The sequence below is a fragment of the Leuresthes tenuis genome, unplaced genomic scaffold (genome assembly GCF_036924035.1).
Source record: "Leuresthes tenuis unplaced genomic scaffold, fLeuTen1.0.hap1 SCAF_14, whole genome shotgun sequence".
In the NCBI taxonomy this organism is placed as follows: domain Eukaryota; kingdom Metazoa; phylum Chordata; class Actinopteri; order Atheriniformes; family Atherinopsidae; genus Leuresthes; species Leuresthes tenuis.
The window spans coordinates 33,756,578-33,781,723 of NW_027325368.1; the positions used below are offsets into that span (position 1 = coordinate 33,756,578).

At 38.7% G+C, this 25,146-nt stretch overlaps 2 protein-coding genes across 3 annotated transcripts in view; both read left to right on the forward strand.

Annotated features, from left to right (window-relative positions):
* kcnn1a (potassium intermediate/small conductance calcium-activated channel, subfamily N, member 1a) overlaps positions 1-6,300 on the forward strand; it is a 74,876-nt gene extending 68,576 nt beyond the window's left edge. For both annotated transcript variants that reach the window (XM_072363937.1, XM_072363939.1), the window contains exon 9: positions 1,832-6,300. In XM_072363937.1, the coding sequence (XP_072220038.1) occupies positions 1,832-2,137 (306 nt within the window). In that variant the 3' untranslated portion in view covers positions 2,138-6,300. The remainder of the gene's footprint in view (positions 1-1,831) is intronic.
* Positions 6,301-9,992: 3,692 nt separating this feature from the next.
* On the forward strand, positions 9,993-25,074 carry LOC140269075 (uncharacterized). The gene is made up of 14 exons (XM_072364097.1): positions 9,993-10,196; positions 10,986-12,120; positions 13,264-13,466; positions 13,621-13,792; positions 13,920-13,970; positions 14,231-14,333; positions 16,540-17,111; positions 17,979-18,182; positions 18,277-18,438; positions 21,413-21,543; positions 21,743-21,994; positions 22,525-22,696; positions 22,924-22,965; positions 24,365-25,074. Exons 2-14 carry the CDS (start codon positions 10,987-10,989, stop codon positions 24,464-24,466), a joined length of 3,300 nt encoding a protein of 1,099 aa, XP_072220198.1. The 5' UTR covers positions 9,993-10,196; position 10,986; the 3' UTR covers positions 24,467-25,074.
* The last annotated feature ends 72 nt before the right edge of the window (positions 25,075-25,146 follow it).

A 25,146-nucleotide genomic window follows, 5' to 3' on the forward strand; every position in this document is an offset into this window, starting at 1 on the left:
AAGTACAGGAGGCAAAAAGAGAGACCAGACAGTGGGCTACAACATTTGACTCAGAAATGATCTCTTGAATCTCTATCATTTAGTTCTGAATGTGCAGTACATTGAAGTACATTGAAAACTTACTGTAACTTAACTTACATTTATACAGAAAATTTAAGTAAAAATGCTTTCTTCTTAGACAATAGCTGATAATTTCCCCTTCCACATCCTTTGCTCTCCCCATTGACTGTTTACCTGCATGAAACTAAAACCAGCTGAAACGTGAATGGTTATCAGTTTAGAAATTGTCTTTTGGTTCCAAAATTCTAATACTTGCTGACAGACAATGTACAAATGCATTTATCTGTTAATACAAATGTATTCATCTGTTATCTGGTGGCCAAACATCTGAGCGAACTACACAAGACTTGAAGACCAATTCACGATTGTTTAAGAACTTGAAGAACCTGCACCTAACCCCACAGTGAAAACACTTTAAGAGGGTAAATTCAGTCATGCCTCAGTAGCTTTTGTTCTGCTGACCCATCGGAGTAGAAAGGGGGTTCAAAGAAAGGTGCATGTCTGCAGCCTCAATTGATGTGGCTGACATTTGCACTCCAGTGTGGATTTTAGCGGGTTCTAAGGCCAGTCCCTTTAATGTGTGTTTACTTGCCCTTACTGTGCTCAATGGTCGGATCTATCTGTGTTCATCCCACAATAGTTTAACAGCTCTCTAAGCCTAGCATGGGAGGCAGAGCATCTCCATGGTAGATGCCGCACTTGATGGCATTTGTGCATTTGACTTTGAATTGGCCTTTAGAGTTGTCCTCCACATCCCATTGAGCTCTTGATGAAGGCTCTTAGAAGGCTCGGCTGATGTTGTAGAGTTCTAGGCATTCCACATATGACTTTGGCATCTTATCACCTTCCATGTCTGATACCAGATACCAGTTACCAGCCATATTGCTTTGGCTGGTAACTGAATGGTATTGTCCCTTTTGTGGATTCTTTATGATCAGGACTGTCTTACCTGGGATTACCCAGTCTGGATGGGTCCCATTCATGAGAAACTGGTTTCAGTGTGATGCTAGGTGTTCATGGAATGCATTTAGTTACATTTTCTTTTGCCAGATGGTGTGTAGCGTGTCAGGGCCTGGTTCATACCGACTCTTTACACATGCAACCCTTTCTTGGATGTTTGCCACCATGATGGTAACTGGGTCTTGTTCTGTGAGACTGCTGCAGTCAGCTCTTAGATAGAGACAGAGAGAGAAAGAAGAAAAGAAAGAAAGAACTAATTAGTCTTGAAAATTCTCACATTATATTGTAAGAATCATTTGCAGATCAATCATACTGTAATACTGGCCACCACTGCAGCTACAAAAGAAATGTAAGTGCCTAAATAATGGAAACACTTTTAATTACATAAATGCATTGTATTTATTGAATACATAAAACATTAAAAGCCTTCTCTAGCTATACATGGACTGGAGAGAGTGGTTGTTAAATCTATGGAAAGATAAAATCTGTGCTGACTGGCTGAAACTATACAACTCATCCTCATACTTCCTGACAGTATTTCCTTCCCTTTATACTAAGTAAACTTACTCTTAGACTTACTTAGACCGTATACTTGTGGAATTTTTTATGATCATGAAAGCTGTTCTTTTTTCCATGAGCCATTTAAACATTTTGTATCTGCCAATTTTAGATGATGCCAACAGCTTTGTGGACAATGATTTGTTTAAGGTTTTTTTTTATGTTTCTCCTGTGTTCTGCCCCCCTCCTCTGTCTTCTCTGTTCTTCTGCTCTTGCCTGTTCCAAAACACATTTATGTTCTCTCCTTCATTAGACCCAGAATGTGATGTATGACCTGGTGTCAGAGCTGCAGGAACGCAGTGAGGAGCTGGACAAGCGCATCGGCACACTGGAAGACAAGTTGGACTCGGTGACGGGCAGCTTGCAGGCGCTGCCTTGCCTCATCTCCCAAGCCATAACCCAGCAGCAACAGGACTTCCTGGATGGCTTTGTTCACCGCTTTCGGCCCGCTTCTCTAGCATCAGAGCGTTCTGAACGCTCTGAGCGATCTTGGACTTCCACAACTCGTAGGCGACGTTCTCCCTCTACAGCACCACACACCTCTTCTGATAGTGGATAACCATAACAAAACCTCTGTAATCACCATCAGGCTCTGCCTTTCCCAAACTAACACGTCACCTCATTCTGGCCCAGCCAGAGCCTTCCCTGTTTCCACTTGTGAGTCCATATCTGGACTACTAATGAACCTACAACTTGACCCATTGCCTAAACCTTGCCGTTATTCTCTCCCTCCCAGTCACCCCTTCTTTCCTTCCTTCCCATTAACCAAAAAAATTCCAAAAACCAATTCCTCTGTGTCTGAGCCACTCAGCACAGGCCTGGATTAGAGCTACTAAAAGAACTAAAGAACAGAGAAAGGCAAACTAAGACAAAAAAAACACAATTCATAAAAAAGAGAGATAAAAAAATCAAAAGTAGAGATATGGTTTATGTTTTAGCCATTGTATGGCTGTTCAAGTTAGCTTTTTTGTAAAAGCCCTTGTATAGTTAAAAATGACTGAGTTCAGGGTCGCTGGGGTGAGAGCTGGCTATCACACCTAAGAGTCCTTAACCACGAGGGGGAAGGTGGTCGGTGGAGCTGAGGGCTTTGGCTCACCTGCTGGCCCTCTTAGACAATGGAAGACATCTGTCCACGCATCTTTCCGTTTATCTGTTTGTCCCGTGAAGAGAGTGAGACAAACTATACGATTTTCCTCTCAAGTGTCATGGATTCTTTCCCATAGGTTAGGGTGAAAGCTTTAAGAGAAGTTTTGAAAGCTCTGATTTGATGTCAGTGAAAATGCACTTAAGGGAAGGGAGAAAACAAACACAAAAGATTAGCAAAGGGGATTCATATGGCATTAATACTTGGTAGGAAAAATGTACACATTTGCCAACTTCAAGGTATCAGCTTCCTTGTTCTTACCAAGGGAAAAAAAGTGCGACTATCTTTTTTAGTTACATATTGACATGTGATTTTTCAGTGCCTGAATGTATAAATAGTAGAGGGTTATTTAATTACTAATTTCAGAGCTTTTTTACAATGTTAACAGTCTGAATACAGCATTGCATTCCTTTTTCAGATACATTCCTCTCCAAAAATGTAAACAAAAATGTCTTACTGTAATGCATAACATTGCCTCCATTACACTGCGATTCCAAATATTTTGAAACACTTTTTTATTTCTACTAACACAGTGACAAATTAAAAGTTCAGAGAATGAGCAAAAGTGAGACAGATAGAGTATATTGTCAGAGAGAGAGTGTTAGCTTTAGCTCAATGCTGCACAGAACTATGAAATATGAAGTAGTCTACCTTTTTCACCTCTTCTAACTAGAGCTTCCTGTTGTCTTTGGAAAATGGCATGGCTTAAAGCGTGCTGGTATACAGCCACACAGGCACACATCACTGGTTGAACTAAGAAACTAACCCAACTCTTTTGCATGATTCTGTGCAAAAATGACAAAGGAGCAGTATCTTCCACAGATGGCTTGATTACTTTCTTGGTTTTGCTTTTATAATTTTACTTCAGTTTGTTTGATGCTTCTCTGTTTTCTTTTTCTTTTCTTTTTTTTTACAATTTTGTCTTACTAGGATATCTAGTGTTTTTAGAGTTGCAGAACCTAACGAGTTGCTGTAATATAATTCTGTAAAGCATTCATTGTTTAAGATATGAGATGACTAAAAATCACTCGTACAAAAAAATCCTGAAAGGATGTAGTTAGGTGTGCTGAAGAAACTTTGATGGGTACACAACCATGAACTGATCCCTCACCAAATATAAAATTCACACACTGGCCCTTTTGCTGACTCTTTGACTGTTATAATTCTTATGTCTGCACTGTATATATGAAATAAGATTTAGATGAGCATAAGTGACTCATTAGAGTTTGAAGGTCAAGTCATTAACTAAGTTCCAAGCAGTGTAAAAAATTCAAATTTTAGATTTTCAGGAAATCTGCAAAATAAAAGGAAAATTTCTAAGTGTTTCTAACACATATTGTTTTTAAACTACTGTCAAATAATTATTAAGGGTTGTTATATTGATATATAAGCAAGGTCAGCAAGTTTTCCAGTCAGAACTGCAGAGAAAAATGATGAATGGTAATTAAAGACACCCATCAAATATTACCTGAAAATAAACAATTTATTAATGAATGGATATTGATTTAGCAACATACCAGATTTCAGTATTTCTATCCAGCCTTTTAAACTTGCAGCCCAGTACATAAGAATAGCAATGTAATTTTCCATTTTTGACGTTAGCAAATGGTTATCTTCATAGCTGGCCTGGCTCAATTCAAAGGTTTGAATTAACTTGGTATAACTAAACTGCCTACACTACACTACAAAAAACTTAATAATTACCATGTTATGATATATTTGTGTCATAATTAAAACATAGAAATTGCATGTTGTGGTCAAAAGGGAGGTTACAGTGATTCTCTAAATAGGTGGCTAAGCTAACTAGTAGCCGATAGTGACTTTATATTAATCTACAGACCTGTACCTTGGTAACTCTCAGCAGGAAAACAGTTTTGACCTTTCATATGACACAATAATGGATATGATAAAAAATTTAAAAAAAAAAAAGCAATATCATAGGCAGGATTTGACAAATCCCAGAGCTATGAAGAATTACAAAGCTGAAGACAAATGTCTTTGGACACAGTAAGTCAGCAGGTTAGCACGCTAGCATGCTGTTGTTTGAATGATAATCTGACACCCAAAGGGATGGACGTGTTAAAAATCATCTTTGTTGCCAACAGATAAAATCTTTAGTTTTTCTTTTTATCGCAGTCATAATTAGAATCTTTAGTTTATCTTTTTATCTCAGTCATATTTTTTTCTCCAAGCTACATAAGGCTTGAAAGGGTCTAAGTCAAACCTTGTTACACAGTCAATAAATCCACTGTACCAAAATAGTTGTTTGCTGAATGGAACCTAATAATGCATGATTATCTGCTTTTTTTCCTTTAATTTTTCAGTTGATGAAGCATGACTCTTTGATGCCCCCATGTCCAGCCATTTCTCTTACAGTGCTGTGCTCCACCTTGATGATATAAAGGTATCCATCACATTTTTGATGACAGCTATTGGAACTCTATCTACTTGATTTGATTACACCTGTTTTTATCTACGATTTCCACCTTTTTATCTCTCCTGAGGTTTAGCCTTACAGTGTTTCATTTGCCAAGATTTAGAGCACCATGTCCATACTACGCAAAGTGGTTCCCAAACTGCCTTCAGCAAAGACCTTCAAGGGATGCAAAAAGAAAACAGAAGAAAGGAAGAAGCAAGGAAACTTTATGTCATGTATAATTTGCACTCAGTGTGCAATATTGAGTTAGACTAGAAAGGATAACAAATGTTGGAGTATGTAAGCTAGGGAGAGGTGACTGCACAGGTGTTTCAGGATTTCATCCTTCATCAGGTAGCTAGAAAGAAGTTAGACAGTAAAAGATGACAGCCATAGCTCATTTAATGACAAACATTGGTTTTTGCTCAGGGGGGTTGTGAGCAGCAATAGTGGGTGTCCTGTAAATATGACCTCATTGTAGATGTCACCACTGAAACAGGACAAAGGTGAAGCACATGGGGAAAAAAACTAGCTGGGTGCAATGCACAACATAAAAAAAGTACCTAGAAAGTATTTGATGGATTTTGAATTTAGAAAAGTTAAGAAATAAGATTTTATCTGTTTCGAATTTACAGATTATGAAGTACAGTCCAGGTTACGTTGTTATTTACTCTGCTGTAATGGTTTGTTTTCTCCTTATCCTATGATCAACAAAGACCTGCCAAAACACCATTCCAATATTCAATGACCTAATTTCCTCCTCCAGGAAAAAGAAAACGACACAAAGTATTTTGTATTGAAGTGAGGGACATTCATGATGTTATTCTGATGATGGTAGATGAGTCAATGTGACATGCATCCCAGAGTCTTTTATTATCCAGAGAAGTAGGCTTTCCTTGTAGAACAGGTATAAGAACACAATTCTGCTGAAAAATAAGGAAGCGAAAACCCAGAGAACAGAAAAAATGTAACCCAATCATTGTTCTGTGTACACTGCCACATGAAGCATAATGTACGTAGTAGCACTGGAATAAATCAACTTTTAATGGATGGCAAATGGGTTTAACATGTTCTCTGTATACTCTTCATTGATCCTTCGTTTTGCAGGCAAACTTTTGTCTTAGCAAGGAAAGACACCAAGCTTAAAACATTAAAGACTATCTTCAGCTATGGTCATCACTGTTTTTTCTTTTAGTTACTTTTAAAGTTGAACATTTTTATTACGAATAAGAATTTACTCTATATTTCACAATATAACAGTGTTGTCAGATCTGACATTTTTATACTTCACATACAAGGGCCTTCTCAAGAGGATGGGACATGACAGCAGCCTAATGACAACTGTGACATTTGAAAGGATAGTTGACAAATGTGTTGACAGTAACAGACACTACAGGTTTGGTCCTTTAAAACTGTAAAGCAATCTTAAGACATGATTAAACAAAAATATTAATATTCATATAAGTACAGTTCCAGAGGACACACAGCTGCTTTGGCGCTGTTCCAAGGTGAGCTATGGGCTGTACACACTCATTTACACACAGAGCCATTAATGTTCAAATAACAAGCTACAATTCATGTCTACATGCATAAACAAGACTCAGCCGGGTATATTACAATCAATTCAACAGGAACCTGGCAGCACACTGATATCCCACAAGAGTGTCAAGAGTCAGTCACCCTATAGTTGTTACTACACAGCCCTAAAGACAAGCAGCAGTGGAAAAACAGGGAACAGCTTGGCTGCACATCAATGGTCCAATGAGGACAGAGTAAAGTGGATTTCGTCTTTATGATGCAAAATGATTACCTGTGACTTCAAGTGTGCACTAAATGATCAAAATCTCATGTTATAATCCGCTTTAAGAAATGGGCAAATTTGCATGCTGGTTGTTGTAGATACCCAATGTTGATAGTGCCCATAAAAAGTAAGACATCCTTCCATCATTCTCTAACAACAATACCTTATTCTTGGCCTAAAGTGAGAAGAACAAAAAAGCAGCCTCACATTACCAGTAATTTCCCCATGAGGGAAGTAACTATCAGCCCATAGTGGCTAAGAGAGAAGGAAGCATGCCATTGAAGATTGAAGATGACCCACATATTTGGGAAGAAGAGGAGGAGGAATCAGCTTGCTGGGTATTGAGGATAGTTTATGTGAAAAGGTCCTTCAGGGACATTTTGGAACAGGCAGGGGGAAGTATTTAATTCATTTATTGCATTTGTCACAGGCCACACTTGTCTCTTTTTCAACCTGGGAGGGACAAGCTGAGTATATGCACTTAATACCCTACTTATCGCTTTCAGCTAATATGGTTTGGCATACATTTGGGGAAATCAGAGAGAATGGGAGTATTGATTTTGTTTTTTGCCATTTTAATGCACAGTGGGGTAGTTATGGATAGTGGGTGTGAAGGGCCTTTTCACTCCACCAAATGTCTACTGAGTATGGTTTGTTTCAGCATCCACAGTTTGTGTCTTTCTGTCTGCATTTTTTGTATTTTTTGCATTTTTCTATCTATACTATAGCCCCCCTCCTTAAGTAAGCTGTGAAGACAAAAAAGTGCTATTTTGAAACACAGCCACATGTAATCACTTTAACTCATAGATATTTATACAGTTACCTTCTCATAATTCTTGACTAGTTGTCTTCCACAAAAGAATTTTAGCTAATGCCAGAAAGTCAGAGCTATGATCACATCTCACATAAAATGTTAAATTTCCTGTAAAATGTCTGCATTCAATATACAGCCACTAATTTACATTCACATCCACGGCCCAGTTATTGTTAGAGAGTTTAGAGAGAATGTCTTTTGAAAGTAAGTGTTGGAAATAAGCAAACTTTATTGTAAAATATATCAGGTCAATGGAAGAATTTTCTAATAGGTATGGCAATATTTTGTCATTTAGATTTTTTTTTTAACAAAAAGACCAATTATGTTAAGTTCAGATTTTTTACATGGGGGGGTATTTTAAAATGGAATGGAGGGAATGTTAACAATAAAAGAAAAAAAAGTCACATAAATGTACACAAGTATTTCAGAAAAATCTTTACGTGCAGTAGTAAGCTGCCCAGAATCTTGGCCTACTAAAGCAGATCAACGTGACTTAGAACTTTTAGATCGATGTTAGAGGAGCTTTAATCAGTGAATCCTGGATTACAATGGTATGAAAAGGAAAGCACAAATCTTCTTGTATGTCTCATAACGTCATGCATTTGTGAGCTCAAACTTCTTTTCCTTCAGTGGATCAAAAAGTTGCTTTTTCAGTACTTTGGTTTATTTACTAAACATTTTAGTCTATATTCCTCTTCAGCCTCAGTTTTGGTTTGTTTTTTGGTAATGACCCATAAACATTAGAATGCCAATACACTATGTGATGCATTGGCATTTGCCTTGGAGCACCACTAAGTAGTTAGAATTGTTGTAGTCCTATTTTACCTTTGGATACAACCAGGTTAGCTGCTTCACTCTGCTACTGTTCCTCATGTTAAGCCAAGCTAACCCTCGGTTAGCTGTAGCTTCATATTAAACATTAAGACAAAAGAGTGATTTCAGTCTCCTAATAAACAAGAACCTTTTTAAAATGTGTAGTACCTTATCATTTGTGTTATCCATGTTTATGGTTTATTATCCATCTTACATGGTATTTTAAGAAGAGGTGTTAACATATTTACATTCAATGTGTTTTATCTAGGATATTTCACATAATTGTTCATTAGCATAAATCACATATTTAATTCATAGCCATTATCAGCATGTTGTACCCCCCCACCACCACCACCACCACTACCACCACCACCACAACACACATACATATGATATTGCACCATTCTCTGAATTACTTGCAGAGAAGGCACCTGTGCCTGCAATAGAGGCCATGCACAGCAGCAGCAGATGAGGTAGCCCTACGCCAAGGCTACTGGTGAGACTCACTTGAGAGAGTGGCTTGCATTATGTGTTTACTGGATCATATCAGCTATGAGTACTGCAGTGTCTGCATATGCATATTTTCCAGAGGGGCATTGGGGGGGTGGACTGCAGACGTCCTTGCCCTGAGCTTTCTCTTAATGAAAACCTACACTGTTTTTTGGAAGAATCACTGGCACACAATGGCATTGTGTATAGATTATGGAGGAAGAGTATTTCCTTGAGTGGAAATGGAATCGTTAGACAAAACATGAAGCATAGTATAATTTCTGAGAAGAGAGTGTTTGTAAGACATGTTGGGCATTGGTTATATTACCATCACAGCCTTCTGTTTGCTTTTGGAAACAGAGAAAGGGGTATTGAGGAGCTGTAAGAGACCCACTGGAGCTTGCTGCCCTCTAGTGCCAAACATCCAGCTCCCTGTGTAACACAATATGACACAGCTGAGGTGAAAATGAATTATTCATGAATAACCGAATGATAAAGCAGTATTTTACAGATGTACGATATGAGATGTAATTGATAATGCAGATAACAAAGACTTGTTTGTGTATTAATTAAATGTTGTTGAGTGTCTAAAGTGATATCTGTAATACTTTAACTACAGAAAAACACCAAAAGCTTTTATACACACTCAAGAGTCCCTTAAGTAACATTAATTACTGGATTATCTAGTTTTTGCCCTTTTCTTATCAATAACACAACATCAGTGTGAATTCCAAGCTGCTTAAATGGTACACAAACCCTTTACGGTTGGGCTACATGAATCAGTTCTGTTTTTCTCTCTAATGCCTTTTTATGGATGTCAGCTGTTTGAGCCTCTCTGTGTTTTCCACAGATTAGCCTAGTCGTGCCAGTAAGCACCAGTACAGGGGCGGTTCATGTTTAATGATTAAGCTTTTACTCCTCCTCAGTTCTCCACACACACTAGCCAATTGCACTGTGCATGTAGAACTGAGCGTCTAACACTTGTAGTTAGAAACTGTGTAAGGTGAGTTGTAGAGTAGGTCTTGTGGTCACGGCAGCCATTTTAATGTTTGTATCATCTGCTGTTACCTTGAAAAGAGACACTTCATGGCCTGCAGGAAACCAACATCTTCATGGCAAGAGATTTTGGGTAAAATCTCAGGTAAGTTGTTGTTTTGGGAAATTTTGTTGTCTTAAAAACAAATATGGACTGTGTTATTAGTATGTTCCCACTCTGACATGCGGGACAGTTTCATGACTGTACTTGGGTATTAAGAGCTTATAGAGTCCCTTGCTGTGAGTCACAATTGGGCTTAAATTTCTCTGTTATTACTCTAATCTGGGCTGCAGAATAGGCACGCTTTGGTTCTTCTATGACTTGGCATACTGTGTCAGAGGCACTGAAGCATTTGTAATGCTGGACTTCAAAGTGTTTAAAGTGACATTGTTTTGATCCACGTGGGACATGGAACAACATACTATAGGAGTTAATCATCTTTCAAATAACAGCCCAGACATGGGCCTAGTTGTTTTGCCTCATCGCCAAACCTCTCACTCCTAAAAATTGAAGGCTATTTATCTATTAGTTACATTACTAATGTATGGACAGTACTAAATATATGCTGTTAGTCGCGATCTGATATATTTGTAAATCAGAACCAGTTTCCCAAAGAGAACACTTAGTATTAACATAACCAAAACTTGCAAACATATCCACCTTTGAAAAATTCTAATGACTGCTTCTATTATGTATTATTTTAAAGAGTTAAACAAGGGTTTCACAATTATTTATCAGCATATTGTTTTGTTTGGTTGGTTGGTTTAACTGAACTGAACTGAACTGAAGTTCACTTCTAATTTTGTTTTCTTCACCCAAACACACACACACACACAGTTCTTCCTACTATTGCTTCATAAAAATGATGTGATATCTATTCTCTTAAATCTGCAGCATGAAGACCATGGACACAAAATTCAATCAACAAGGACATGGAAGTGAAATCAGGTTCTCTGCTACGAAAAAGACCTCCAATAGGGATCCAGCAGTGCCTGTGTGGGTTGCTCACACACCCACACCAGATAATATAACAGATGAGAGCAGTGATGACAGTAACTCTACATACTGCAAATCCAGTAATCCACCTTATTCTGAAAAATGCAATAATGACAAAAAAGGGAGCACGAAGGGAAGGCTGAAATCCTTGATCCCTCAGTCATGGGGTAACGTCTTTCATAAATTTACAAAGGAAAGTGACTCTGAACGCAGCAAAATTGGGATCCAGATTCTTCCTAATGGGACCAGGGTGAGCCCTCCTGTAAGTCCCTTGCTGGAGCGCAGGGATTGGGATGAATCATCAGGGAACTCCAGCAAGAACTCACAGAAGCCTTTGTTGAGGGAAAGTCCCAATGACCTGTTTTATCAAGGCCAACGAGAGGAGTCTCTGCTGACCAGCATCCACCCTGCAGAGTATTATGCTGAAAAGTTGGAGGTTTATCAGCAGAAGTATTCTTACCTGAAATCATGGCCAGGGTTGCTCAGGCTTATGGCTGGATTTCAGCTCTTATTTGGGGGTATGGTCTTTGCATGTGTCATTGCATACATTCAGAAAGACAGTGAGTGGTCCAACTCCTATGGACAGTATAATGGCATTTATAACAATGGGTTCGGTCCATCTGGCTACAGCTACAGAGGTCCTATGACTCCCTTTATTCTAGCTGTAGCTGGTGTTGCCTGGATCATTACCCTGTGTCTCCTGGTGATAGGAATGACTATGTATTATCGCACCATCCTCCTTGACTCCCCCTGGTGGCCCCTGACAGAGGCCCTCATCAATGTGGCACTGTTCCTCCTTTACATGGCAACAGGAATTGTATACGTGAACGACTTGAACCGTGGCGGACTGTGCTACATGACAATAGGTGTTAACCCCATCATGTCCAATCTGTGTCGAGTTGACGGGGGCCAGATGGCAGGAACAGCTTTTGTCTTCATCAATATGACTATGTACCTTGGAAGCTTCTTGGTAAGCCTGAAGATGTGGAGGCATGAAGCTGCTCGTAGGGAGAGACAGTACTTTGAGAAAACGGTAGGCCTACCTTTGTTTTCACTGTAAAAGGTCTGTAGGATGAGATCCTATTGGTAGTACATAATATCATCAATGTGAAATTCTATTTAAATTCAATTTGTCATTTTAATCAGTTTCTTTTACACTGACTTTCTCACAGTGTGAAACAGAGGATTGTTTAGATGAAGTTGCATCTCTCCCCCCACATGTCATTATGTTGAAATATTAAGTTTCAGATCAATCATCAGAAACATTGTCGGCCACAATGAGGAATACTGTCAGGGATACTGATAACTTATGTATGATGATCTGCAGTGTGCGTGTCGTTTGTTGGTATTGATGTGTCAGCTTTTTCTGCTGACTGATATCATGTCACTCAACCTCAAAGATTCAATTTACGTTTAAATCTGTTTTTCTCTTCTTCATCGTCCTTCTTCTGTATAAAGTGTTTGTCAAACATTGTTAGGTCAAAGGTGAATTGCAATTTCTTTTTCAATTCCTCAGAGTGACACTTTGTCCATGTAGCTTTTACAACAGAATTTATTGTAACATATGTAAAAGGTGTACAGACACTTACACCTGATAATGCTGGCAATGCAACTATATACATTTTTTGAGTCTCTTTTTCAATTGTTTTGTTTTACTCATCAGTATAATAAGAAAAAAAATAAAAAAGTGTAATACCTTATCAAGTATTGAAATTAGGTTAATTAGCCATTACAGTGGCTTCTAGGACAGCTGTGAGGAGCCAACCAGGATTTGTCATACTCACACATTAAACAGATTTACAGAACCCCCTTTTTAAGTCATATTACCAAAATCAGAAAGATCATGTCCCAAAGCGTTACTGACAAATTGGTCTGTGCATTTGTCACATCCAGGCTGGAGTATTGCAATGCTATTTCAGCTGAGCGCCCAAACAACAAATCACATTTGTCTTTTTAAATAGAATTTAAAATCTGTATTGAATACAATGCCCCCAGTGGCATTGTGTACGTGTATTAAATGTATACACTTAATTTAGTCAGACCTTTGGACCTCTTCAAAAGCCTCATATAATGATGACGCATGCAGACATGATAAATGATAGTTAATTCATCATTTAATTTGTTGGCCAGGGTTTTCTGAATAACATTTTTTTTTCTCTTCTATTCTCCACTCCAGGAGAAGCTTCAACAGTCCATCCCACTAACTACTCAAAAAACAAAACACATCTCATTCAAGGATGAAACAGATCAGTCTCTGTCTAAAGATAATTGCTATCAGCATGCACTCCATTCCGATGTCCAGATGACCCCTGTCAGTCTGAACAGAGCTACAGCATTCAATTACATACCCAAAGTGCGTGTAATTGCAGACTACATCTTGTAAGTAAATATGTAAACTGAGCACACTGAAAATATAAATTGAACCATAAAATATTGGCCTCGGAATTTTTTTCTTACTTTCATTTCTATACCTGGCATGTGAACAACATAAAATCATAATTTTATTTGTCAACAAATGTCATCATCTTTGTAGGAAGTATCCAGAGATAAGCTGTGAAGAGGAAAGGGAAAAGTACAAAGCAGTTTTCAATGACCAGTATCAGGAATACAAAGACCTTCACAGAGATATCATCACCGCTCTTAATAAGTTCAGGGAACTGGATGCCATGATGGAACAACTCCCCAAAGAAGGCAAAAGCCTGGAGGTGAGACAAGTGTATTCCAACTGGTATTTAATCATTTATCTATAAAACTTTTCTGCTGTGCTTCCAGGTGAAGATAAGGCATTCCTGTCACAGAAACACATTAATCATGTATCTGCTTTCCCCATAGGATCAACAAAGAATTCAAAGCATTTTGAAGAAATATCAAGAGAAAAAGAGTGTAAGTGATGGAGCACCAGTGTCTTCTTTGTGAATGCTCACTCCGAAACTAATAAAAAGTAATTTGATGATTGTAACACATCCAAAGAATGTGAGCCTGCAACTGTTTACTAATGCCAGACATGTTGAGTCTAACATAAATTTTCAAGTCTGAAAATTTTCATTTAGCAGAGTTGAAAAACAAAATGAATCAGCTAACAAAGGAAGAGAAGAAGTGAGACTATAGCCATAACCCAGAAAATGTTTTTGTGTGTTTCACAGGACCCTGCTTTCGTCGAGAAGAAGGAACGTTGTGATTACTTAAAAGCTAAATTAAGCCACATTAAAAACAGAATCCACACTTATGACGAGGAGACTGCAGCAAGTGGGTGATCATAAAGAACAGCTAAAGGAAAAATCCACAGTAACTGATGAAAAAACAAGAGACTAAATGAATAATCCTCTCATCATTCTTTTATGCTTCTTTTAATCTCTTTTACATCATCTGTACTGATTTTAACACTGCATAATAAATAGATTATTGGGCGTTACTGTTCATACATTAACACATGTTAGAGTTTACATTAATTCCTGTTTAAGAGTAGCACAGCTCTACTGCTAATCCGCGTGGCATGTCCTTTTTATATTTAATGTGTCTTTAATGTGGAGGACGATGAACAACCTCTTTACAATTAAACTGTGTCAGTGATTGCTGCAAATTTGCAAAAAAGGTTATTGGTAACATAACTGTTTTGTTTCCTGTTTGCAGTATAATTCTGTTTTTGCTTTTTCTTGTTTGTCAAAAGTTAATTCAACTACATTATGCCACGTTAACAGCTGCTGTGAATGAGCATAATGTTATTACTACCTTTTTTCTTTAATAATAAGAACTGAATATCAATCCTCAGCTTATTAAAAATGCAGTTGTCAAATTGATGGTAACTGACATTGTTAACCAAACATATAACAGACACTACATATCTCTCTACTGAACTTTGACTTAGGGCAGGAGCTTATCCCAGCTGCAATCCCCCGAACAAATTACACCACATACATATTTTTTTACTTTCCCTTTTCTGGGTTTAAGATTTTGATGATCCTGTGGAAAATCACTCAAGGCAGCCTTTCAGGAAACTGTGGAACAAAAATCTTCTACCACCTAAGATGTACAAGAATATACAGAGTAGACAAGTTTACCTCACTGTCTTAATCATTATCATCGATATAGGCCATAAAGTGATGACATTTATTTTCATATTTTGTCCATCCTGTTGAATCTGATCCGAACTTGTGCTGTGTCATTCCAATAAAAAACGAACAAGTGTGTCCTCTGTGTTCCTTGGTCATTTGGAGCTTTAAGTACAGCTTTACAAGGAACAAGGATGTTTGTTAAAGACTGTTAGCTGCTGGGAAGTAATCTGAAAACGTGAAGTTTAGGACAGCAAAACAGTTTAACGGTTCACAAGGAAATCTTAGGGTGATGATTTCGAAGCTTGCTTTGCAATTTGCCACGAATGAACTCATTTAAATGAGCCTAATATAGCTCATGAGCTTTAAAAGTCTAACTAATTTAAATGAGCCTAATATAGCTCATGAGCTTTAAAAGTCTATGGCCACACAAACTTCCTGAGATTGCTAACAAGCCGATTTGAATCATTCATTTGACTGTCGATGTGGGAGAACTGCGAGTCACGTCGAATCTCCGAGGGAAGCCTGGGTAAGTCAAGCTGCCTTAAAGGTTTCCTGTGCGATTCTTTTTAAGCAGAAGCTGTCCGTCATAAACTAAGTTTACGATATGCATAAAGCGGAGGCTGTGACGTCAGACAGGTGGCGTTAATGACGCGGTTTGCTGCTGAACTGGACAGACGCGGCGCAGAGAGACATTTGTCTTCTACTGGGTGAGTTCTGCGATATTTCTGTTGGTGTCGATCATTGTTTGAATTATGTACATGAAAAAATCGTGTAAACTAACGTTCACTTTGACCTGCTGACTGTTCAAAGAACACACCAGGGCATGTAATCTGTAAAATGTTGAATATCAGTCACAGGTAGATTTGACATATTTATGTGTATCACAGCTTGAAAGAAAACATGCACCTGAATAAAATGACCTTTAGATGATAGACTTAGAGAAGACAAGTTGTAGATAGTGTGGACTCAGTGTTGATTATTTTGTTTTCTCTCTGAGAACAGATGAAGAAGGTTAATCATAATTTAAAACCCAGACTGTTGTTGCCCACCTGGCCGGTTTATTCAGCAGCTTCTCCTGCGGTGGGCTGACACTCAGCAGGTGCACAGGTAGCAAACAGTGCTGATGCCTTACAAGAGGGCAGACAGTTGTGGTCCCCCCTGCATGGCTTCCCTGCTCGCTTTTTGTCTGCTGTCTTTGTGAATAATTGAGGCCTGTTGGGTTGTCATATATACTGGCTCGAGGGTTGCAGTAGGAGTTTAGGTGAATGAAGGACAGGGATGTGCATTGTTTTCTCAGTAATGAAAGATGGATAACCTATCTCAATTGGTATAATAAAACATACAAACAGTGCTTTAACCTGTGAATTAATTAGACTTTTTTCATCATTCTTCCAGGTGAAATTGCAGTATTATTCATTGGACCATGCATGAGCCTCGGTACTATGATAGTCCCCCTGTATATAGTCCACCTTATAGCACCACCTCCCAAAGTTTCTATCTTCCAAGGAGCGTGCATTCCCCTCAGAGCCAGTATGTCCCATACACCCACGATATTCCTCCTGATTCCTACTACATGGAGGGGAAGCCTCAACTCTTCTACCGCTGGTTCTCTCCTCCTGGTTTTGTCAAAACCTTCCAAGGAGCCACGGTTCTCATGTGTTTCATAATCTTTGCCTGCGTAGCTTCAACCTTAGTGTGGGACATGAATGGATTTGGTTACGGGGGCTACATTGTCCCAGATACAAGCTCTGTTGGAGGAGTAGGTTCAGGGTATTATGGGGGCAGCTATGGTTACGGTGGCTCCTACATGACACCACAGTCGGCCAAGGCAGCAATGATATCAATGGCTTCCATCAACTTCCTGGTCTCACTGGGGTTTCTGGTGGGAAGTTTCTCACGGTCACCAAGCATGCGTGGATGCAAGTTTTATCTTGTTGTGTTCATCTGTGATATCATCCTCGCTGTCCTTCAGGTGAGTCCACCTCTTCAAACAGAAAAGCCTATTTCATTATATAAACTATTTTTATAAGAGTAAGAAGTAATATGATTATGTTTTAGCTCCATTCTATTAAGGCCAGTCGATTTTAAAGCCTTAGGTTTGTCATTTAGCTATCAATCCTTTGGGTTTTTAGAGGGATTTATCTGACTGAGTCTAGATCAACACTGATTATGTGATTATATAATATTGACGTAAGCATGTTTCCTTAATATGAATTTGAACAATTTATCAGTTCTATGGGGGTCTATTTCCTTGGGAAGACGGTGTCAAGCTGCCATTCAAGGAAATGCAGTTATGGTACCTCCATTTTAGCACCATTTTTAAGCCCCTGACTTTGGCCCAGTCTTCCCTGTTTGATGGATCTAGCTATGAATTATTGTGGGATATACTTATCACTTTATAGACTGTTGTCAAAAGCTGTTAATTTGATCGGTAGTTTTAGTGTTGCTGTTTCACTTTACAATTAATTTTAGTACAAAGTAACTTTTACAAAGTTTTATTTGATGCTCATCAACTCATTACAGAGTGATTGATTGGTTGAGCTGAGAAGATAATTAACCGTGAGTTCATCAATTAGACCGATCTCTTATACATTACATATGGTCAGTTTTTTTTCACTATTGATCGAACACTATTGACTAGCTTCAAGCTTGAGCAATCACTGCCCAAACACAACATTACACCAGTAAATAATGATAGAGTGCGACCTGCTAATTGAGCTGTGCATGACAGACATTAAATGTTGAAGAGGGAGTATGAGCTAGTGTGAATATTCTCTGTTTTTGCACTTTTCGGAGTAGGCAGCATAATTCTCAAATCTGCTTCTGTTTTGGCTTCTAGGGCATCATCGATATCATCTTTGTGATCGGGGTGAACCCGATGTCTCAGAGTTCACAGAGCATGCTGTATAACCCCATGCTGAGGATGTGTCAGAACATCCAGGGCAGCCCCAGCCTCAGCAGCGGTGTGGGGGCAGGTTTTCCTGGAGGATTCCCCATGTATAATCAATACCTGCACCACTACTGCTACATGGACCCTGAGGAGGTTAGAGGGATTACTCTGTTTAATTTTATTTCATTCTATTCATATCTATTCTGTTTTATTCCTTTCTCGTCTGTAATTTACTCTCTTTCCTCAGGCGGTGGCATTTGTATTGGGTCTGATGGTGGTGTTGGTCTTATCCCTCTCTGCTTACTATGCTTACAAGACACGCAGCAAGATTTGGCGCCACGGAAAACCAAACATCTGCTGGGACGAGACGCTGGTGAGGCCAACAGAGGGGCAGGTTGTGCAGGACTGGGTAAGTATGCTCTATGTACTGATTGACAGATGAATGGGTTTGCAGTTCATCAGTTTGCGCTCATTTAAACCTTTTTTTACTTTCTTTACCCCCCTTTTCAGCCAGATAGATGAGAATTTCCACATTATTTGTTACTGTTCACAATCAGGATTGCTGTTTTACAGTCACTACAAAGTGTGAATTCTTTGTGACAAAATCCTTTGTCAAAGTTTTTATGTGTTGATGGTAACCACTGAGTTTCACTTCCTAACAAGCTGTGTTGACTCAGAGAGTACTGTTGGCACACCCAGGTTTCACTCTGACTGATGATTAACCAGGTTGATGATAACAGTTGCACCAAGACCATATAGAGATGACAAGCAGTACATATGAACAGATCAAGAGAACCTTATAAAGTAATTCACTTCATGGTTGCTCAGTGGTTTCAAGTTTTGTTTGTTTGAAATAGATATAATCACACACACACACACACACACACACATTGCCAGCAGTTCAATTCAATATATATTCAATTCATTTAAATCTTTAGTCTTTTTCAATTCATTCATCCATCCATCCATCCATTTTCTATACCCGCTTAAGCTGTCGGTGGGGTCACGGGGGGGCTGGAGCCTATCCCAGCGGTTATCGGGCGAGAAGCGGGGTTCAACCTGGACAGGTCGCCAGTCCATCACAGGAATTATAATTCAATTAAATCAAATTAATTAAGATCTATATTAGTCCAGTCATATATTGCCAATTTGGAAAAAGTTGTCAAGCTGAGGAATCCAACAGATCACATTGAATCCTCTCTTCAACTCAGTCCCCAATCCTGAACACGTGTGAAGCGATTGTGGAGAAGAAACTTTCCTCAAAACCAGTCTCAGGAAGGGCGGCCATCTGCCTCAACTTTGGGGTTTGAGTGGACAGGAAAGAGGGGTCAACAAGCACCATAACACCAGGCCAGGTGCTAACACAAATGATGTCATGTGTACTCGGAGGGTAAAACAAAGTCTCATTCTACTTTTAGACACTCTAGGAACCCCAGGAAACCTGCAGTCTGAGAGTAAAGCGCACTGTTGGGAAAATGCCTATTTGTGAGGTCCTCAGGATATAATGCAGCTTGGTCAATAAGAGCTTTTATGATGAAAATGATTTTACTATATTCTGGATTTAATAGTGAGCAATCAGAGAATCTTTTGAACAACCCAAGAATAAAGAATGACATTAGTCCAATCTTAAAGTAATAAATGCATATACCAGTTTTTCAGCATCCCCCTGAGGCAGGATGTTCCCGCATACAATCAAACACTAGTAAAGGTGGACTGATTGGAATTAGACTTTTGAATGGGAGTCATCGGGAGCAGCAGTCAGCTGTTTTGAACTTTAAGGCTTTAACTTTGTGTCGGACAGGAGATGACTATGTACATTTATTCTGAATTAAAGAAGCACCATTTGATAGAACACATTTAACAAAGCTGTCAAACAGTCATTTTCACTGCACAATACCCTTGTCAATACATGTCGAATCATGTATTTCAGCAGATGCTGAGATTAACAATCACCATATCTGTTATTGTTTCACTGACACAGTTGTCTGTGTAATTATCCAAAAACCTCACAGAAGTACAGGATCCACTTGGAGGAGGAGCTCTGAACTCTACTCATGACAGTGAAATGGTGTTCAGCTCAGAATAATCCATGTACATACCATGTAATGTTGACTCATGGAAAGCACAGAAACATATTCAGTTTATCTATCCAGGCCTCAGTCTACATTCTAGGTTGATACAGGCCCTATTCTGGGGCACTCGTATCACAGTGAAGATGCTTTCCTTGCAGGGAGCCATATATAATGTATGTGTCATGTATAATTTATAAAAAAGGGTTGAGTTGCCTCTGTGTTGCTGTGTGAATTCCCCCAGTGTGGTGGCACTAAATGATTCAGTATGTGAAGGGGCTTCTGCAGACTTTAGACTCTGTGCAAAGAAGTCATTTCCACATGTTTTTGACTACATTTTTATTTAACACAAGTGGAAAAATAAGAGAAAAATATAGGAAAACTAGATTTGAAGCAAATATGACTCATTTTGGAAAACTATTTTGTTTTGTAGGAGACAATTTTGAGACATTTTTGAAAGCTTAGTGCTTTGTTTTTTATCTTTTAATCTTTTTCTTTTAACTTACGGTACAAGCAAACATTTAATGCTAAATGCCTGAGAATTTAGTAGCATTGAAGAGAATCATTGTTGCAGCTCTAAAAATCATTTATAATTCTGGATTTGAGGCTTTAATGGTGTCAGTCTCACGTACCAACGTACCAAACTCAAGAATAGCACTTTAATTTGTCCCTGCTTCTGTCTGCCACAGTGTATCACATTCCTCTCAGCTTTCTTCTCCCCCACACTTCACATCACATCCTGCGACTCCACATTCATGAGATCTGTTTCACAAACTGTCTTTTTCAGACACTCACATCACACTACACCCTTATCCTGAGCTACTACATTGTAATACAGAAATAGGTCAAAGACAAGAAGGCATTAATGTTGCATTCTACGGTATTACTGTAGATCACAAGAGGCCTTGTGCATTTGTAGTTTTTGATGCTCTTTGTAGTATTTGTGGATTTAATGTTGACATCTGTCACCATATGTCAACATCAATTGAAAGAAAAACTGTTCAAAGCTGTCATCAAAGCAAAATCTGGCCATTCTGAACAGTGTGAAATATGACACTTTGTTTACAATACCACTCTGTACTTTCTATTTGGTACCTTGGGTGTCCACAATGTCGAAAAATTGTTCATTTGTAGTTACTGTTTATTTTCTCTATTCATGGAAACAAAATCAAATAGCTGCAGACTGTGAAAAACTGTGGCGCTTATACCTTTATAACTTCAACACAGAAAAATCTGAAACTAAAAACATGCCATTAAATGAATGGATTACAATGCGAGTTTTCTGATATTGTTTTGCTCGGTGTTTGCTTACAGCTGGTACCAACTGCACCTGCTGTTGTTGTATCAGAAAGAGCAGCACCTGACCTGAGGGCGGAGAACAGTGTTGTCTCCTATGGCAATGGAACAGTCAGCATCCACAGTGAGGGGTATTCTAAAAGCAACAGGTGAGCTGACACAAGAACACCACTGTACGGTCTTTGCTGGAAAAGCAGGACACAAGAGAAGAAAAAGTCAGTCCTGAACCCTAATGCATACACATCTTCTGTGAGAACACTGACAGATGTTTCATGTTTGGCTCTTAATCTATTTAAGCAACAACAAAAAGCGATGTCTTCTGATTGTAGTCTTTTTAATTTTCCATAGTTTCTGCACAGACATCAGCTGTGGTGCTGAGCCTCTACACCAGAACAGCAGGGCTGCAGTTTGTTCCAGCAGCTCAGATGAGGCTGACATTGTCAGGAAACCTCGTCCTCATCACGGGAAGAAGGAACGGAGGAAGCACACTGAGCCTGTTCCAGCTGCTCAGGTGATGGTCGAGTCCCAGTATGAAACTGGTTACACCACAGGAGACACAGGCAATGAACTGGACCGGGAGCCAACAGATTACCTTTACAGGTGCGTCAGTTCACGGCTGATGCATAATACTCAGTGATTTTACCATCTGGGAAAGTATTTAGGCAAGGCAGCAAACCCTTGGACTAAACATCCCATATGAACCTCATATGAACATATGAGTGTATACTCATTTTGAATTATAGAAATAAATAAAGAAATGAGCATAATAAAATTCTAAGGACATTTACTTTAAATTTAGTCACATGGGTGAGTTCCTCCTATATTCTATAATGTGAGAAAGATGTGAGAAATGACTGAGAAAGAACTACAGGAAATATTTTGATGGGTTTTACTGAGAAATTGTTGTCATCATATTTATTTGGAGACCTTATTTTCTTAAAGCTAGAATATCATTTTTCATTTCTCTTTTGTGATATAGATACTGACTTGCCAAACCTCTCTGGCTTAACTTTTACTAATCAGTTTTACGAATCAATAATATGTATAAATAATAATTTGTTGTTGCCCCTACCTTAATAACTGTTAGAATATAACTAATTCATATCTTGATATTTATTACTCCCCCTCAGACAGTACCCAGCAATAACTTCAGATGAGCAGCGCCGCAAGTACAAGAAGGAGTTTGACTCTGATCTGGCTTTCTATAAGAACCTCTGCTCTGAGATGGATGACATCAGCGACCAGATGCACAAGCTGAGCCGAGAGATGGACGCCTTGGACGAAGGCTCCATGAAGTATCAGGTAGAAATACAACAGGAAAGAAGGAAAATGTAGAGCTGACTGGAAATTATATAACCAAACTAGTTCAATTTCACTCAGTTTTGTATCTTTTTTGTATATATTATTTTGCTTTCCCTTTAGGATTAAAATTGTTATGCATTTTGTGTCACAGTTCCAGCATTTACTTACATTGTCAGTTGCATAAAGTTAGCAGAAACCAATGAGAGCATATGTATTTCCATTTTAAGGGTGTGGCAGATGAGTACAACCGACTGAAAGATCTCAAAAGGGTGAGTAGAGGAAGATCTAAGATACACTGCCCGCCCTAAAAAAAGTCACCACCTGGATTTAACTAAGCAAATAAGTAAGAGCCTCACATTGGATAATTACGCATAGATGGTTATGTTTCAGCTGGCAACAAGTTATTTAACCCTAACTGATGCAGTGAGTAGCTTCTCATTTCTTAAACATCCATGTTGGAAGATGCACCCTGTGGTCATGGAAAAGATGTTAATCTGTTTCAGAATGGTCAAATTATTGGCACGCAAGTAAAGAAAACTACTAAAATTGGGTTAAGAACTGTCCAATGCATGATTAAAAAAGGTGTCAATTTGCTAGGTAGTGTAAAGATTGGACTCTGGAGCAATGGAAGAAGGTCATGTGGTCTGATGAGTCCAGATTTACCTTGTTCCAGAGGGCTGAGTGCATCAGGATAAGAAGAGAGACTGATACAGTAATGCCCCCATCATGCCTAGTGCCAAAAGTACACTTATAGCACTGTGGGGGCAGTGCTATGATCTGGGGTTGCTGCAGTGATTCGGGCCTAGGTTCAGCAACATTATGTGCCCAAATAATGAGGTCAGCTGACTACCTGAATATACTGAATGACCAGGTTATTCCATCAGTGGATTGTTTTCTTCCCTGATGGCATGGGCATATTCCAAGATGCCAATACCAGAATTCATCGTGCTCAAATTGTGAAAGAGTGCTTCAGGGATAATGAGACATCATTTTCACACATGGATTGGCCACCACAGAGTCCAGACCTTCACCCCATTGAGAATTTTTGTACTGGGGAAGACTTTCTGCAGCTGTCCGACTCTCCCATCATCACCACAAGATCTTGGCGAAAAAGGAATGCAACTCTGGCTGGAAATAAATGGTGTGACATTGAAGAAGCTTATCGAAACGATGCCACAGTGAACATGTGCCGTTGTCAGAGCGGTCCAACAAAATATTAGTGTGGAACTTTATGACATATTATGACTCAAATGAAATAGTTTGATATCTTAAAAAATACTGACCTATTAGAGAAGTGACCTATGTGCCTTTAAGCTACATCAAACAGCAGGTTCGCCTTGGTATGTATGATTAAAAATGGAAAAACTGGATTATTGTTGAACAATCGAGTTTAGCACTTAAATGTCTTTAAACCTACTATAACGGCTTTTATAGACTAAAACATACCAACAATAACATGAGATGTGTTTTTTAGAGCTGTGAACTGTTTTTGCCCTTTTTCCATCTTTATGCAATTCTACAGTAGTCTTACAAGAAAGAAATTTAAGAGGGATGTTACTATGTCATTGAATTCTCAGAGAGTAGATAAGCACAAAGTGTCTATTCTAATACTAAAATGACTACCACTGCTAGTGGTATTGTCTGATATCTGTTTGTTGATTTTCCTAGACAGCAGACTACCAAGCAAAGAAGAAGCAGAGCAAGGAACTTCGGCCAAAGCTTTTCCACATCAAACATCTGGTGAAAATCTATGACCAGGGTATTTGTTAGTGTCAGCAAGGGTCATCATCTGTCAAACCCATCTGTCAAACCCATCTTCTCATTTCATACCTTCCTTCCCTCGTCTGTGTTTTAGTCCCTCCTACCTGAGATAAGCAGAGTGGAAGCAACAGAAAGGGACATTCCTTCTTCAGTCATTATTTAAAACTGTTGTGTAATATGCTGTGTACTATATTGCGTCATCTGTATATCGTTGGTATAGCTTGCTGCTGTATGTTATGATGTGTGTAATATAAATTACAGTTTTTATGACAGCTTATATATTTTTCTTTAAATTCCAGTTCACTTACATGTGATAATATGTCATGCTTCTGTCATGCATTTTGAGCTCTATTAAGACTTCTTTAAAGGACACATCTGTGAGTGCTCGTTTATCACTCCTCTAAGCAAGCCTCCTCTCCCCTCGTTCTTCTCCTCCAAGTGCATTTTAAGAGATGAATCATCCTTCAAATTGACACTTGGCTCGTTTTTCTAGGTCACAGAAAAAAGGATGGATAAAAAACAAGATGGCACAAAGAGCAGAAATGAGAATAGCCACGTGTGTGAAGAAACAAGCCTGGACTCAGCAATCATCAGTCTCACTTAAGCACTTACACTGGCCTTACTTGAGCATCATGTCTATGTTTTACATAGATGTATGTACATGGATTCAATTCAATTCAGTTTTATTT

Coding starts and splice junctions, on each gene's coding strand:
- LOC140269075 (XM_072364097.1), top strand. CDS start 10,987: ATGAAGACCATGGACACAAAATTCAATCAACAAGGACATGGAAGTGAA. Junction 14,334..16,539: donor TGACGAGGAGACTGCAGCAA/GTGGGTGATCAT, acceptor CTTCCAGGTGAA/ATTGCAGTATTATTCATTGG. Junction 21,995..22,524: donor CCAACAGATTACCTTTACAG/GTGCGTCAGTTC, acceptor ACTCCCCCTCAG/ACAGTACCCAGCAATAACTT.